The following is a 16,586-nucleotide window of genomic DNA, read 5'->3' as shown; positions in this document are numbered from 1 at the left end:
ACCTCTTCCCTCAACATACAAGGAAACAGTGATCTCTGGTCCACAGTAGCTAAACAGAAGATCTGTCCCCCAGTTCCTACTTTTAATTCCCCATCCAGTGATCACTTCTTGAGAAATAATATCAGGAGGTTGCTATTTTTTTGAACCATGGGACTAAGAAAGACGAGATCATATACATAGCAAAAGACAAATGGCAGACATACCTGAGCAGTGGGGTATCCCAACAAACTTGGTGATGTCCATTCTTTGGGTCACATCCTGGGTCGTCCCCCTCCAGCCCAAGGTGGCACACAATTTTCCCTTCTGTATAGGCTCTGTCTTGCTTGGACCTAGGGCTTTGGTGTATAGCCTTGGGTGCCCGGTTTTCAGCTTCTTCTCCTCTATCTCAGTCTTCAGTTTCTTGTTTTCCTGCTGCAGATGGACCATTACATTGTGGAGGTGGCTGGGGAAGGAGAGGGAAGGACAGGAGTTGTTCGGTCTGCTTCAGCATCTTGGTTTCCCACCAGAAAGGGCAGATAAAGGCGCCACAGGAAGGAGGGCCATGGACATCCAGGTCTTCAGAGCTGGTGCTCTCATACTCCATAGAAATGGAGGCCTGTGTGTATTCTCTGGAAGAAGCCGAGCCCAGGATTGAGGCGGACCCAAAACCAGTACTCCTGAGCCACTGCATTATGTCAGCTCAGGGCCCGTTTTCATATCTGTCAGATGGGGACAGGTGAATCTGATCTGCCTTCTGCACTTCATATAAAGCTCCAGTTTGACAAATGATCGAAATTTGATTTGAAGAGCTGGAAGGCTGTCATGAACAATCCCATGTACCTGGGCTGTCCCAGCTGTGCCTGGGAAACACTTTCATCCAGTTCGGATGCCAAAGCCAAGTTCTTTCCCCTCCCTTTGCTGGAAGGTTGAGAGCACAGGGGATCCTAGCTCTGTTGAGAGCCTGGGCAAGTAACTTGTCCCCACCTTATGGATAAAGAAATGGTGGCAGTGATGTAGGTGAGCTGAAAGAACTTCGCATATCTCCTGTGGCTCCATAACTGGTCATATTTCTCCAAACCGATGTCGAAGGCAGTGGGTGACTGTGGGCTCTGGAACCAGACTTCCAAATTGGAATTCTGGCTATTCGTGAGGCCACGGGCAAGTTATTTAGCCTCTGGGTTCCTCTCTTTCCTCATCCATAAATGGAGATTTTAATGGTACTGAACTCATGAGTTCTTACAAAGATTAAATAAATGAATACATATAAAGCACTTAGAACCGTGCCTCGCACATGTAACAGATAAATATTATTTGTGTCATTATTATTATCATAAAAAGATGGTTTTTCTTCAAATAGGTTCAAACTCAGGAATGAGTTCTTTGTGAAACAGAACTTCCTGGAGCTTGGCACACTATAAGAAAAAGCCTGAAATGCTCTGTTACCTTCAGATTTTTACAATTTCTCTTTTAGCTAATCCCTTTCAGAAAATGCTTTTGTCCTAGTGGAAAATTTCATGGTCTTTTGTAGAGGGAAATAAAATAATTCATTCTGAACTTCTCTGGGCCTATGCTTTGCCCTCTTGCTCACTATAAACCTGGCCAGTGTTGAAGACACCCCTGGAGCCCACACTCCATATGCCACTAGGCCTGGAGGTGGGGTCCTCACCATGGCCTCATTCCCTGGTTCTCTGCCACTCTCTCTGGTCCACTCCTGTCAGCATTCCCCATGCCTTCAACATCCTGTACATGCTATCCAAGCCTCTCAGTTCCTGACTTATGTATTCCAATGATCTTGTCTTCTCCTTAAACTCAGCCACCATCCTGTGGTCACAGCTCAGAACAGAGCTTTCCACCTGGGGCTGATGAATGGATTCTAGGTGTGCTGAGATGTGGACACCCTCAGCTCCTGGGGCAGCCACTGGTTGGTCAACTTCATCACAAACAACTCATCCCAGATTCTTCCACTGTGCCAAACAAATGTGGTTATTTTCTAAGTGTTCCCTAAGGTTGGTAGCTTGTCATTATCGGTGGCTATACCATCTCTGAAATCTTGGTTTTAGACATCCATACTTTCATCTCTGTTCCCAAACTTCCAACACTCCCCCCACACCACAGTCTGCTGGCCCACCTTTGACCATGAAGATGACGCATGGCCACAGAGGAGGGTGGAACAAGTAGAAGGAACTTAGGTCCCCAAATGACCATGTGGGGCAGAGGGACCTCACCAGCCTGGACTCTTCATCTCCCAGGAATGGTCCTTCCACGTTCTATGATCCTTCATTTGGAGGTCTCTTTGTTATAGCAGCTTAGCCTCTACCCTGCCTTTCAGTTCCTGTTTCCTTCTTAGTATTTTTGTCCTCTGAAAATCACAGCAGGTAACAGTGGGAAGGGGCATAGAAACTAGCAACCCCTTTCTGTATTGTTGGTGAGGGAAGGCCCAAAGAGGTGAAGTGATGTGCCCAAGGTCTCATAAATGCAGATTCATAACCCGGAATCTTTCCATAGTCCCAGCCCTTTTCTGAGGTCAGATGTATGTATCTAATGATAAACCCAGCCCTGGCTCATGGCTGACCCTTCTCCTTAGGACCCAAGCAGCAGCCTGGGTGGTGTGGGTGACTTACTCTTTTTCACCAGTCAGCTTGGCAATATATTTGACCTGCTCACGGAGCTTGTTTCCTAGTTTCTCATTGGCGATCCTGTAATAAAATCCATAAGAGAAAGTTCCCAGACCCCATGAGGAAGAGCACGAGCTGGCTGGTTGGGAGGCTGGTGTTCTCAACAAGTCATCTGCGAGCCCTAGACCCCAGCTCATCACCCACTCTCCAGAGCTAGAGCCTCCCTAGCACCTGGCAATTGAGGGAAACTTCCATTCTCAATTACTGTGCAAAATCACTGTGATCTCAGGTGAGTTCAAGGGATCCAGGCAGGGAAGCCAGATTCCAGGTTGGGAAGAGGAAATCTGACCTACAGCAAAGCATCCCTTTTATCTTGGAGCTGCCCTGTTTCTAAGTCAGCAGGTCTTCCTGATTCTGCCTGAAGAGTTGAGGCCCCTCCATCTTATTCCCAGTTCTTGAATGTGGGCTCTTACTGAGTTCATTTCCCTAGAGGGCAGTGTGTGTGTGTGTGTGTGTGTGTGTGTGTGTGTGTGTGAGAGAGAGAGAGAGAGAGAGAGGGAGAGAGAGAGACACTATTCTTTGGCACATGTGCACTTTCTCAGCTCAGCCCAGGCCTTGGAACCCCGCCTTACTTTTTAATTCCATACTTACTTCTGCTCTTTTGTCCATTGCTCCATGTTGGACATAATCTGATCATTCTCTCGGTGTAGTCTGCAGGTGTCTTTAGCTGCAGACCTCTGGGGCACACAACAGGGCTTTGGTACAAGAAGAAAATGAGATTGCGGGAGGCATAGGCCTGTTACCTCCCTACCCCCAAATCAGTTCTCTTCTCTCTTCCTGGAAGAAGAAACATTGGTTCTGCTGTTCAACCCTAGGCCAGAGTTGGACCTGCCACAGCAGGATCTCTACCTCCAGCAGTGCATGCACACAAAGGTGACATCTCTGAGCAGAGCACTGTTTATAGTAGAGACAAAGTAGATGTGTATACTTACAATAATGATTTTTGGGCAAAGGCATTAAAACATCTTGCTTTTAAAAAGCAATATGTTAAGCCAATTTTTTAACAGATGAAAGAAAAAATATCTTGAGGAATGGATGCCTTTTTTTCTAATGTGAGCAAAGGCCCTGTGGCTACACCGAGATATCCTGTGGCCTCCTGCCATGAACTTCACTGCTCAGAGACTGGGGCATAGGGCATACTCAAAGATCTCTTAGCAGATTCTGCTGCAGTGTAAGTGAAAGTGTCAGGATGGGCTCTGGAGGAGGACAGCCCAGGGGGTTATCTAAGTCAGGGATGGCTGGTATACCTGACAGGGAGCTGGCACTCTCTTCTCTGGAGTGGGCCTTTGTTTTGCACACTATCTCTATCAACGAAGGCACAGGAAGACAGTTGGGTTGAGACAACTGCTGTGGGCCTTAGAGCATCCGGACCCTACTTTGTACTGAATAAAGTGGGCTAGGGGGTGTCCATTCCTTGCTCTTAGGCACCCTCACCCCCACCAAGGTCGGTTTAGTGTCTAGGCAGTTGTGCATGTGCTGGGAGGATCTGGAAGGAAGTGACTAGAAGTTGAGGAGTGCCCACCTCCTTCTCGTCCGCCAGGAGGTTCTCTTTCAGGGCGGCCATTTCCTCCTGGAAGGCCCGGAGCTGCTCCTCTTTAGCTGCCAGCATCTTGAGGTCACTCTGGTGCTGCTTCTGCCACTGCAACACTTGGTTGCTCATCTCCTCCAGCTTCTTGTCGAAGGCTTGCACCTGCTCAGGGGCGCAAAGTGAGGAGGGAGAGCCCGGCTGGCCGGCAGGCTGCTCTGAGCCCAGAGCCTCTGCGACAAGGCAGAAGGGTGCTTTCTTGGCTTTGGGAGACTCCTTAGGGGGCGCTTTGCTTCCAGTACCAGCAGAGGGCGCCCCTGCTCTGATTGTTGCCGCCTTTACCTGAAGCTCCCTGAGCCAGCAAGTGGAAGCAACCCGTTAGCCAAAGGGAATGGCTCTATACTAAAGAATTTCGGGGCAAGAGGAGAGAGACCCTGGGGACCTGGAACAGGAAGGCAGCCTGAGCTCCTGGCTGCTTCTCACCTCTAGCTCGCTCTGCTGTTGGAAGCCCTGCAGTTTTTTTAATTCCATGTTGAGCTTTTTCATCCTCTCCTCGTAAGCAATGATTTCATCTTCCAGCTGAACTTTCCTCTCTTGGGCCTGTGCCAAGCTTCGGTGCAGGTTCTTGGTCTCTGAGGTCGTGTGATTGAGCTTCCATAAAGACAAAGGGGATGAGAATGTCTATCACAGTTCTTCGGCCCGTTCTATTGAGTGCTGAATGGAGAAGGGTTCTAGTCCCTCCCCATCCTCTGCTCAGGGTGGCACAGACACCTGGTCACTTGCCTAGTGTCCCAGAGAGGGGTGGGAGGTGACAGTGGTTGATTTGCTACATCCTCGTTCCCCTACCCCATTTCCTCTTTTTCCAGTTCTCTGAACTGATCAGCTAGGCATGATCAACACTGGGTGGGGCACAAACTGCCCAGACAACCTAGATTTTGGGAAAACTTTGCCCCCGGGTCACCCGTGGGCAGAAAGACTCATTAGATTTGGCCTCATTCTTTGCGTTTTGCCGCCCAAAAAGAAGCCTCACTACGAGGAGGCAAGCCTTCCCTAGAAGGACATCCTAGCTCAGGCAAGAGTTTGCAGATGGTCCTAGTGACAGCCAGTTGTGCAGGGGTTGACTCTTGCACTTCTCGTGCTACTCAAGACATTTCTTTGCCCCAAACAGCCCTGGAGATGAGAGGATATGGCTTACCTTCTCTAGAGTTTGTGTCAGGTCATCTTGGCAGGCGACTGACTTTCGGGACAATTCCTCATAGGCTTCTTTACTGACCATGTTCTGGAGATATTGCTTCTCCTTCTGCACAGCCTTCTCCAGCTGGATCTGCAGACTTTCTAAGGCCTCCTTCTGAAGGACTAGCTTTAGGAGGGGGGAACATCACTATCAAGGTTCATGCCTATAGAGGCATTCTCTGTGTCTACAGGAAATGGACAAGAGCTGGGCTCTCTTCTCTCTGCACTAACATGCAGAGCAGTCTGTGATAAGGTCCCCACCCTCCCCTCACTGTTATAAAAAGAAGAGCTGCCTTTCCAGGCAGGGGCTTTTCTGCACCCCTCTCCCCACACTTCCCTTTCTAAGTTAGCAGGTCCCCCACATACAAGGGGAACTGGCAGTACTGGGCCATGATGTATCAAGTACATGAATAATCCCTTTCACAGACTTTGTAGCCTCTAATAAAGATCTGGAATTCGGTTCTAGGTTAGGAACCATGATACAACATTTCATTTGTACATTTTGTGGCTTCCTTAGTTCCTGACATAATTCGTTAGACTTGATGCACCATGAAAGCAGGACTGTATGTGCTTCCTTCACTGCAGTATCCCCACTGCCTATAGTGGGGATATAGCACATAATATGTGCTCAGTAAGTACTAAATAATTGTTTTTGACTGAATGAAATATTTTGTATGGCAATGTTTGGAATTACAGATGCACTGAACATGTCGTTCTGGTAAAGCATGTTTCAAAACTGAAGTCTGTGTCTTAAACTTAGTAATGATTATTCATGCTATAGTTAAAAAGAATTGAGATCTGGAGTTAGAGGTTGTGGTTCTGTCATTTAATTAATCTCCTGAGCCTCAGTTTCCTCTTCTGCAAACCAGTTACTTTCAACTGTTTCATAGAGTTTTGGTGATGATCAAATGAGATTATATAGGTGAAAAGGGCTTAGTAAGGTATAAATTACTATATAGCTGTCAGTACGGTCATGAACATGCTAAGTAACTGGACATATTATTAAATACTTTTAAGCACAGGGTAGAGATCTACTTCCAAATCTGGAAGCAGAAGGGGGACCTTAGAAATTCACATTCCCAACTTCTGTTCTTCGGTATTTTATCTGCTCTTTGATATTTTAATAACCCACATTCTCTATGTGGCCATCTACACAGAAACACACTCCACTAGGTTTTCTTCAGTAACTGCTCCATGCTTGAAGTTTATTTATTTTTTTCAGATGGAATTTTGAGCATCTTCAACTTTAGGAATTGGTGAGATGAGAGAGTTAGATTGTACTTCTGACTCTATATTTACATGTCCCGGGAATGAAACCATTCCTAAAGATAAAATTATTTGGTCTTCTGCAAAAAGAAATGCATCTTTTTTGGGGACTTCTGAAAACATGGAGTCAACTGGGTCTGCCCAATAAACCAGGGGAATCACTGAAGAGAAACTGCAATTCACTGTAAGCTCCTGATAATTAGTGGCCAAATCAGGAAATTCATCACAGAGGTGAGATAACAAAAAGAAGGGTGATGACATAAATCACAGTGATGCTAGAAGCTAAAACTGAAGGTTAATTAATTAATTGTGTATTATTATTTATTTGTAATAAATATATATTATTTATTATTTGTATTATTTATTTTTTTACTTTTAAAAAATTACCAGCAAAAGATGGGTTTCTTTGGGAATCAAAGCAAATTGCAATCTGGGACAAATAAGCTGTGGCAAAACCATAGGGAAATCTGGGGCTGGAAGGAGTGGTATTTTTTTTTTTTTAAGGAGAAAAGAGGTAAGTTGGAAAGGCTGTCATGAACTAAAAGTCCATTGGAGTTTGGAGGGTTTATTTTAAATTTCTCTAACATCAGTGGTTTAGCTTGGAGAAAGATACTGAAAACCTATATATAGATGTATATATATATAGATAGATATATAGATATATGTAAATTATACAATCAAGGAGTTTTAATAAAAATTCTCATAAAGATGTACTCTCTCCCTTGCCAAAAGAGTTAGGCCTAAATAGATGGTTTTATAAGTGAGTTTCACTAAGTCATCCTTGATTCCTTGCTTCCTCTCACATTCAGTCCATCATTAGTCTGGTCAATTCTACTGGAAAAACACATCATGAATTTGCTAACTTCTGTCTTCACTGATGCCACTAGCTTGAATGGCAATAGCGTCCTAACTGTATCACTCACTTCCATACCTACCCCTCTCTGGAATATATTTCCATACATTAGTCAGAGTTATATTTTGAAAACCTAGCTTAAATCACCTCTCCAGCCCCTTTAAGGAAATTTCATCAATGTCTTTTCATTGCTTTTAGAATAAAACCACAAATTGCTTAGCAGAGCCCACAACGTCTACCACTACCTATCTTTCTACTCTCCTTCTATACCAATATCCCCCTTGATTACTACACTCCAGTCATACTGACCTTATTTTACTTCCTAGAACATTCCAAGTATTGTTTTAAAAGAGTAATATATGACACACAGTCAGGACTCATACTGGGAATATAAGGATGGGCCAAAACTGGATCAATTAATTTATTTTATTCACCATATTACAAAGAACATACCAAAACAGATGGATTCCATTATTCTTAAAAGCAAGAAAAGGATGCTACTATTGAACACCAAACTGTAGGTACTGTCCAATGCAATAAGGCAAAAAAAAAAATACTCTAAAGGTTTAGAGAATTTTTGTTGCTTGCAAATGATATAATCATCTACCTAGAAAATCCATGAGAAGCAACTGAAAAACTATTACTGCTTAGAAGTGAGTTCAACATCGTGGACCAGCACCTGCGAGAAAACAGACTGGGACTGTGAGCGGGGAGCGCGCGCCACCAGACTTCTCAACGAACTCCAGTGTGCTCACTGGATCCAGACTGAGACCAGAAGCTCCGGGAGTGCACGGGGGCGGGGGGCAGCTGGCAGCTGGCAGTGTTAGAAACACAAAGAACAGAGACGTGCCGGCCCTGGAAGTGAGGGCTGGGACACTGGGTGTGGGGCGCACATCCTGGGACGCTGCAGGGTTGAGCAGCACCAACAGAAACAGAGTTAAAGTGGCCAGAACATCAGTGGAGAACGGTCTGAGATCCCTCCGTTCTGAGACAGAGGCTGAGATTTGGCTACTGCTGCTCTGACTCTCGGAAGAGGCACAGCAAACTGCCAGGGAAAGCCACCAGAGAACAAAAGGCTGGAAATACTGGCTCACAGTGTGCCCATCCCCATCCCCCCTCACAGGGGACGCAGAGACTCTACCCAAACAGGGTTGCCTGAGTATCAGCGCGGCAGGTCCCTCCCCCAGAGGGCAGGCTGAAAAATCAAGAAGCCCACATCCTGGGGCGCCTGGGTGGTGCAGTCATTAAGCGCCTGTCTTCTGCTCAGGGAGTGATCCCGGCATTCCGGAAAGGAGTCCCTCATCGGGCTCCTCAGCTGGGAGCCTGCCTTTTCCTCTCCCACTCCCCTGCTTGTGTTCCCTCTCTCGCTGGTTGTCTCTCTGCCACATAAATAAATAAAATCTTTAAAGAAGAAGCCCACATCCCTAAGATCCCCATAAAACAAGGGTGCACAGCCTGGGTCCCGGTCAATAATTTGGGCTCTGGACAACCCTGCAACCTCTCCTCATCAGAATGACGAGAAGGAGAGGTCCCCCCAGCAAAGAAAAGACAATGAGTCTGTGGCCTCTGTCACAGAACTAATGGAAATGGATGTAACCAAATTATCAGAAATGGAATTCAGAGTAACAATGGTCAAGATGATGTGTAGACTTGAGAAAAGTATTAACGAAAATTTCAATGAGAATATAGAATCTCTAAGGGTGGAAATGAGAGCGAATCTGGCAGAAATTAAAAATTCTATGAGCCAAATGCAGTCAAAACTAGAGGCTCTGACGGCCAGGGTCACCGAGGCAGAGGAACGCGTTAGCGAATTGGAGGATGGGTTAGTAGAAGAAAAAACGAAAATAGAAGCTGGACTTAAAAAAATCCACAACCACGAATGTAGGTTACGGGAGATTACTGACTCTATGAAACGATCCAATGTCAGAATCATCGGCATCCCTGAAGGGGTGGAGAAAAACAGAGGTCTAGAAGAGATATTTGAACAAATTGTAGCTGAAAACTTCCCTAATCTAGCAAGGGAAACAAGCATTCGTGTCCAAGAGGCAGAGAGGACCCCATCCAAGCTCAACCAGGACAAACCTACGCCACGGCATGTCATAGTGCAATTCGCAAATATTAGATCCAAGGATACAGTATTGAAAGCGGCCAGGGCAAAGAAATTTCTCACGTACCAAGGCAAAGGTATCAGGATTACGTCAGACCTGTCTACAGAGACCTGGAATGAGAGAAAGGCTTGGGGGGGCATTTTTAAAGCTCTTTCAGAGAAAAACATGCAGCCAAGGATCCTTTATCCAGCAAGGCTGTCATTCAGAATTGATGGAGAAATAAAAACCTTCCAGAATCGCCAATCATTAACCAATTTCGAAACCACGAAACCAGCCAAACAGGAGATGTTAAGGGGGGCTCTATAAAGGTAAAAAGGCCCCAAGAGTGATACAGAGCAGCAAGTCACAACCGATACAAAGACTTTAAAGAGAAATGGCATCATTAAAATCATATCTGTCAATAATCTCTATCAATCTAAATGGCTTAAACTCTCCCATAAAACGCCACAGGGTTGCAGATTGGATAAAAAGACATGACCCATCCATTTGCTGTCTACAAGAGACTCATTTTGAACCCAAAGATGCATTCAGACTGACAGTAAAGGGATGGAGTACCATCTTTCACACAAATGGACCTCAAAAGAAAGCTGGGGTAACAATTCTCATATTGGATAGATTGGATTTTAAACTAGAGGCCATAGAGAGAGATACAGAAGGGCACTATATTATTCTTAAAGGAAGTATTCAACAAGTGGATATGACAATTATTAATATATATGCCCCCAACAGGGGAGCAGCAAGATACACAAGCCAACTCTTAACCAAAATAAAGAGACATATAGATAAGAACACAGTAATAGTAGGGGACCTCAACACCCCACTATCAGAAATAGACAGAACACCCTGGCAAAAACTAAGCAAAGAATCAAAGGCTTTGAATGCCATACTCGACGAGTTGGACCTCATAGATATATATAGAACACTACACCCCAGAACCAAAGAATACTCATTCTATTCAAATGCCCATGGAACATTCTCAAGAATAGATCATGCTCTGGGACACAAAACAGGTCTCAGCCAATACCAAAAGATTGAAATTATCCCCTGCATATTCTCAGACCACAACGCTCTGAAATTGGAACTCAACCACAAGGAAAAACCTGGAAGAAACTCAAACACTTGGAGGCTAAGAACCATCCTGCTCAAGAATGACTCGATAAACCAGGAAATCAAAAAACAAATTAAACAATTTATGGAGACCAACGAGAATGAATACACAACGGTCCAAAACCTATGGGATACTGCAAAGGCAGTCCTAAGGGGGAAATACATAGCCATCCAAGCCTCACTCAAAAGAATAGAAAAATCTAAAATGCAGTTTCTATATTCTCACCTCAAGAAACTGGAACAGCAACAGAGGGACAGGCCTAACCCACTGACAAGGAAGGAGTTGACCAAGATTAGAGCAGAAATCAATGAATTAGAGACCAGAACCACAGTAGAGCAGATCAACAGGACTAGAAGCTGGTTCTTTGAGAGAATCCATAAAATTGATAGACCACTGGCAAAACTTGTCCAAAAACAAAGAGAAAGGACTGAGATTATTAAAATTATGACTGAAAAGGGAGAGGTCACGACCAGCACCATTGAAATTGCAAGGATTATTAGAAACTTTTATCAACAGCTATATGCCAAAAAACTAAACAATCTGGAAGAGATGGAGGCCTTCCTGGAAACCTATAAACTACCAAGACTGAAACAGGAAGAAATAGATTTCTTAAATAGGCCAATTAACTATGAAGAAATTGAGTCAGTGATAAACAACCTTCCAAATAATAAAACTCCAGGCCCAGACGGTTTTCCTGGGGAATTCTACCAAACATTCAAAGAAGAAATAATACCTATTCTCCTAAAGCTATTTCAAAAAATAGAAACAGAAGGAAAGCTACCAAACTCATTCTATGAGGCTAATATTACCTTGATCCCCAAACCAGGCAAAGACCCCCTCAAAAAGGAGAATTACAGACCGATTTCTCTAATGAATATGGATGCCAAAATCCTCAACAAGATCCTTGCTAATAGAATCCAACAGTACATTAAAAGGATTATCCATCATGACCAAGTGGGATTCATACCTGGGATGCAAGCATGGTTCAACACTCGCAAATCAATCAATGTGATACATCATATCAACAAGAAAAGACTCAAGAACCATATGATCCTCTCAATTGATGCAGAAAAAGCATTTGACAAAATACAGCATCCTTTCCTGATTAAAACCCTTCAGAGTGTAGGAATAGAGGGTACATTTCTCAATCTCATAAAAGCCATCTATGAAAAGCCTACTGCAAGCATTATTCTCAATGGGGAAAAGCTGGAAGCCTTTCCCTTAAGATCAGGAACACGACAAGGATGCCCACTCTCGCCACTATTATTCAACATAGTACTAGAAGTCCTTGCAACAGCAATCAGAAGACAAAAAGGGATCAAAGGTATCCAAATCGGCAAAGAAGAAGTCAAACTGTCTCTCTTTGCAGATGACATGATACTCTATATGGAAAACCCAAAGGAATCCACTCCCAAACTATTAGAAGTTATAGAACAATTCAGTAAGGTGGCAGGATACAAAATCAATGCCCAGAAATCAGTTGCATTTCTATACACGAATAACGAGACTGAAGAAAGAGAAATTAGGGAATCCATCCCATTTACAATAACACCAAAAACCATACGTTACCTTGGAATTAACTTAACCAGAGACGTAAAGGACCTATATCCTAGAAACTATAGATCACTTTTGAAAGATATTGAGGAAGACATAAAAAGATGGAAAAATATTCCATGCTCATGGATTGGAAGAATTAACATAGTTAAAATGTCCATACTACCCAGAGCAATCTACACTTTCAATGCTATCCCGATCAAAATACCGAGGACATTTTTCAAAGAACTGGAACAAATAGTCCTTAAATTTGTATGGAACCAGAAAAGGCCCCGAATCTCCAAGGAACTGTTGAAAAGGAAAAACAAAGCTGGGGGCATCACAATGCCGGATTTCGAGCTGTACTACAAAGCTGTGATCACAAAGACAGCATGGTACTGGCACAAAAACAGACACATCGACCAATGGAACAGAATAGAGAACCCAGAAATGGACCCTCGGCTCTTTGGGCAACTAATCTTTGATAAAGCAGGAAAAAACATCCGGTGGAAAAAAGACAGTCTCTTCAATAAATGGTGCTGGGAAAATTGGACAGCTACATGCAAAAGAATGAAACTTGACCACTCTCTCACACCATACACAAAAATAAACTCCAAATGGATGAAAGACCTCAATGTGAGACAGGAATCCATCAAAATTCTAGAGGAGAACATAGGCAACAACTTCTATGACATCGGCCAGAGCAACCTTTTTCACGACACATCTCCAAAGGCAAGAGAAATAAAAGATAAAATGAACTTATGGGACTTTATCAGGATAAAGAGCTTCTGCACAGCCAAGGAAACAGTCAAAAAAACTAAGAGACAGCCCACGGAATGGGAGAATATATTTGCAAAGGACACCACAGATAAAGGACTGGTATCCAAGATCTACAAAGAACTTCTCAAACTCAATACACGAGAAACAAATAAACAAATCATAAAATGGGCAGAAGATATGAACAGACACTTTTCCAATGAAGACATACAAATGGCTAACAGACACATGAAAAAATGTTCAAAATCATTAGCCATCAGGGAAATTCAAATCAAAACCACACTGAGATACCACCTTACGCCAGTTAGAATGGCAAAGATAGACAAGGCAAGAAACAACAATTGTTGGAGAGGATGTGGAGAAAGGGGATCCCTCCTACATTGTTGGTGGGAATGCAAGTTGGTACAGCCACTCTGGAAAACAGTGTGGAGGTCCCTTAAAAAGTTAAAAATTGAGCTACCCTATGACCCAGCCATTGCACTACTGGGTGTTTACCCCAAAGATACAGATGTAGTGAAGAGAAGAGCCATATGCACCCAATGTCCATAGCAGCATTGTCCACAATAGCTAAATCGTGGAAGGAGCCGAGATGCCCTTCAACAGATGACTGGATTAAGAAGTTGTGGTCCATATATACAGTGGAATATTACTCAGCTATCAGAAAGAACGAATTCTCAACATTGCTGCAACATGGACAGCACTGGAGGAGATAATGCTAAGTGAAATAAGCAGAGAAAGAAAATTATCATATGGTTTCTCTCATCTATGGAACATAAGAACTAGGAAGATTGGTAGGGAAAGAAAGGGATAAAGAAAGGGGGGTNAAGGGCGAATGAAGCATGAGAGACTATGGACTCTGAGAAACAAACCGAGGGCTTCAGAGGGGAGGGGGGTGGGGGAATGGGATAGACTGGTGATGGGTAGTAAGGAGGGCACGTATTGCATGGTGCACTGGGTGTTATACTCAACTAATGAATCATCGAACTTTACATCGGAATCCGGGGATGTACTGTATGGTGACTAACATAATATAATAAAAAAAATTAATAAAATAAAATAAAATAAAATAGTGGATCTCTTTTAACTCTTAAAAAAAAAGAAGTGAGTTCAACAAGAAGTCCAAATACAGAATAAATATGTAAAATAAATTAGCTTTCTTATTAATAGCAATTAATTATAAAATGTAGTGGAAAAACGTCCTAGAATCAAAGAGATGAAAAAAATTTCAAGATCTCTTGCTTTCACATGGTAACTTTAAAAATTGAGATATGGAATATTGATGAAAGAAAATGCATTTTAGAATGCAAAACTAAGCCTCTTTCTAATGACTGTTTCAACTGATAATACATATGAGGTATGCTTTTAAAAAGTTGAACATGCTTATACACACAAAAAAACCCCTCTCCTCTCCTGATTGCCATCAAAGGAATTCTGAAATGAATGCATTTACTTCCACACTTACATGGCTATCTTTCTTTTGGCAAACATGACAACAACCCATATTAAATACTTAGATAATATCCCTTACATTCAGTGAGGTTCCTTGGGCATTTCAGTGACTCAGAACTCAACTCTGGACCATAGCAAAGGAGAGCTTTATATCTCTGGAGGACAAAACTCCAGAAATGTCAATTTCTGTGCTATCTAATATGGTAGCCACTAGCCACACGAAGCTATTTACATTTTAATAAAACTAAAATTAGTTAATATTAAAAATTAAAAATTCAGTTTCTTAGTCATACAAAGCCGTATTCCAAGTAGTCAACAGCCACATATGGCTAGTAGATATTGTATATTAGAGAGCTCTCGTATAGAACTTTTCCATCACCACAGAAAGTTCCATCGAGCAGTGCTATTCTTATACTTTGCATAGTCCATAGTAATTTAAGATAACATTTTTTCTTCCTAAATTATAAAGGAATCAGAGTTTCTTGGTCTTTCATTTGTAACCCAAGAGACCACCTATCAAGAAGCTATATTTGTTTCCTGCAGAAAGATGAGATATATTCAGTTAGGGAAAGTCTTGCCGTTCATGATGAAGTTCGGGCAAGAGGTTAGGTGTTAGAGCTAGATGATCCAGGTTCAAACACTGGTCCATCTTATTGCTTATTCATCAGTTACCTTGAGCCCCAGCCTTTTTTTCCTCTGTAAAATGAGGATCATAGTAATCTCTATCTTATTGGGAGTCAAGCAGATGGAAGGCATGTAAAGGACGTTAAGTAGACGGTTAATAAATGATGACGGACTTCAAGCATGGTGCCTTGTATACGCTAGATGCCATTTACTCTTTTCTGTCATCTTTATTTACATCATGATAAATAGCTGTCTCCCTTTCCGTCCCTTTTTAGTGCTGTGGCACTATTTTTGGTAGTGTTCCCGAGCAAACTGCCCACAGTAGACTCACTCAACTCTGGTCTGAAATGTTGCTGTGGAAGATTGCTGCCAAAGCCCAGATAGTTTGGGAGCTCCAGCAGATATTAAAGACCTTCCACATGCGGGAGGAACATTTCCTTGGCTAAGCAAACGGGTGCGGAAGGGTTGCCCCCACTTCAGGGAGACAAGTGGAACTACAGGTGCCACAGGATGCACATTGCATTTCTGTTGGAGGAGAGAGACGTGCTCATTTCAGGTCAAGGGTCACAGGGTTCAAGTTTCTCACTCTCTCAGGGTTTCTGTCAACTCACCTCATTATTTAGCTCTTGGATGACTTGCTGGGAGGCGTTTTGCTTGCTGAGAGAGGATTCCAGTTGCGTGGAACATTGCATTAACTGTGCTTTGACATTCTCATTTTCCTCCTCCAACATCCTCAAATTTTCCTTTGTCTGCTCCCCCATTAGAGAACAAAGCCCAGAAAAGAGGTGTTACCCCAGACTCCCATAGAAGCCTGCTCCTCCTTCCCACGCCCACAGCTCCATTCTGCAGCCTGTGGTGTCTTGGGCCTTCTCTCTCCTTCTCACTTGCCTTTCTTACCTTCCCTCCCTTCTCTCCTGAGGTTTGAGCACCCACGGCCTCTGTATGCTGCCAGGCTCAGTGGGGCTCAAGCCTTGCCCTGGATTCAGGAACCCAGCTCTTCCTGGACTCTCCTTCTCACCATTTTTTCTTTCTTTTTTTCCTCCTGTCGGAATGTCTCAAGCTCTTGCTCCAGCAACTTCTCCTGTTCTTTGCTCTTTTTCAACTGCTCCCGTTTCTCCTCCAGTAATCTTGTCACTTCCTGAAGCTCCTCTGTTAAACTGCTTTTGGCAGAGGCTTGCTCCCTGTGCTGAGAAACAAAGACTGGCCTGAAAGAGGGCGCCTGGGTGGCTCCGTCAGTTAAGTGTCTGTGTTTGGCTCAGGTCATGATCCTGGAGTCCTGGGATTGAGTCCTGCATCAGGTTAGGCTCCCTGCTTGGTGGGTAGCCTGCTTCTCCCTCTCCCCTGGCTCCTCCCCTTACTTATGCTCTCTCTCTCTCTCTTTTGCTCTCTCAAATAAATTTTTAAAAACCCTATTTTTTTTTTTAAAGACTGGCCTGAAAGGCAGTCTTAGGCTATG

At 43.5% G+C, this 16,586-nt stretch overlaps 1 protein-coding gene across 2 annotated transcripts in view; it reads right to left on the bottom strand.

The window, feature by feature from the left end:
* Positions 1-16,586, bottom strand: part of PMFBP1 (polyamine modulated factor 1 binding protein 1) — a 52,431-nt gene that overhangs the window by 3,378 nt on the left and 32,467 nt on the right. For both annotated transcript variants that reach the window (XM_019804180.2, XM_019804181.2), the window contains exons 13-20: positions 16,149-16,316; positions 15,742-15,879; positions 5,375-5,539; positions 4,663-4,830; positions 4,177-4,344; positions 3,246-3,349; positions 2,601-2,675; positions 204-442 (exon numbers count right to left, since the gene is read on the bottom strand). In XM_019804180.2, the coding sequence (XP_019659739.1) occupies positions 204-442; positions 2,601-2,675; positions 3,246-3,349; positions 4,177-4,344; positions 4,663-4,830; positions 5,375-5,539; positions 15,742-15,879; positions 16,149-16,316 (1,225 nt within the window). The remainder of the gene's footprint in view (positions 1-203; positions 443-2,600; positions 2,676-3,245; positions 3,350-4,176; positions 4,345-4,662; positions 4,831-5,374; positions 5,540-15,741; positions 15,880-16,148; positions 16,317-16,586) is intronic.

Source organism: Ailuropoda melanoleuca, chromosome 12 (genome assembly GCF_002007445.2).
Source record: "Ailuropoda melanoleuca isolate Jingjing chromosome 12, ASM200744v2, whole genome shotgun sequence".
In the NCBI taxonomy this organism is placed as follows: Eukaryota; Metazoa; Chordata; class Mammalia; order Carnivora; family Ursidae; genus Ailuropoda; species Ailuropoda melanoleuca.
The sequence above is the reverse complement of the archived record's forward strand: the minus strand, read 5'-3'. Positions and strand labels throughout refer to the sequence as shown.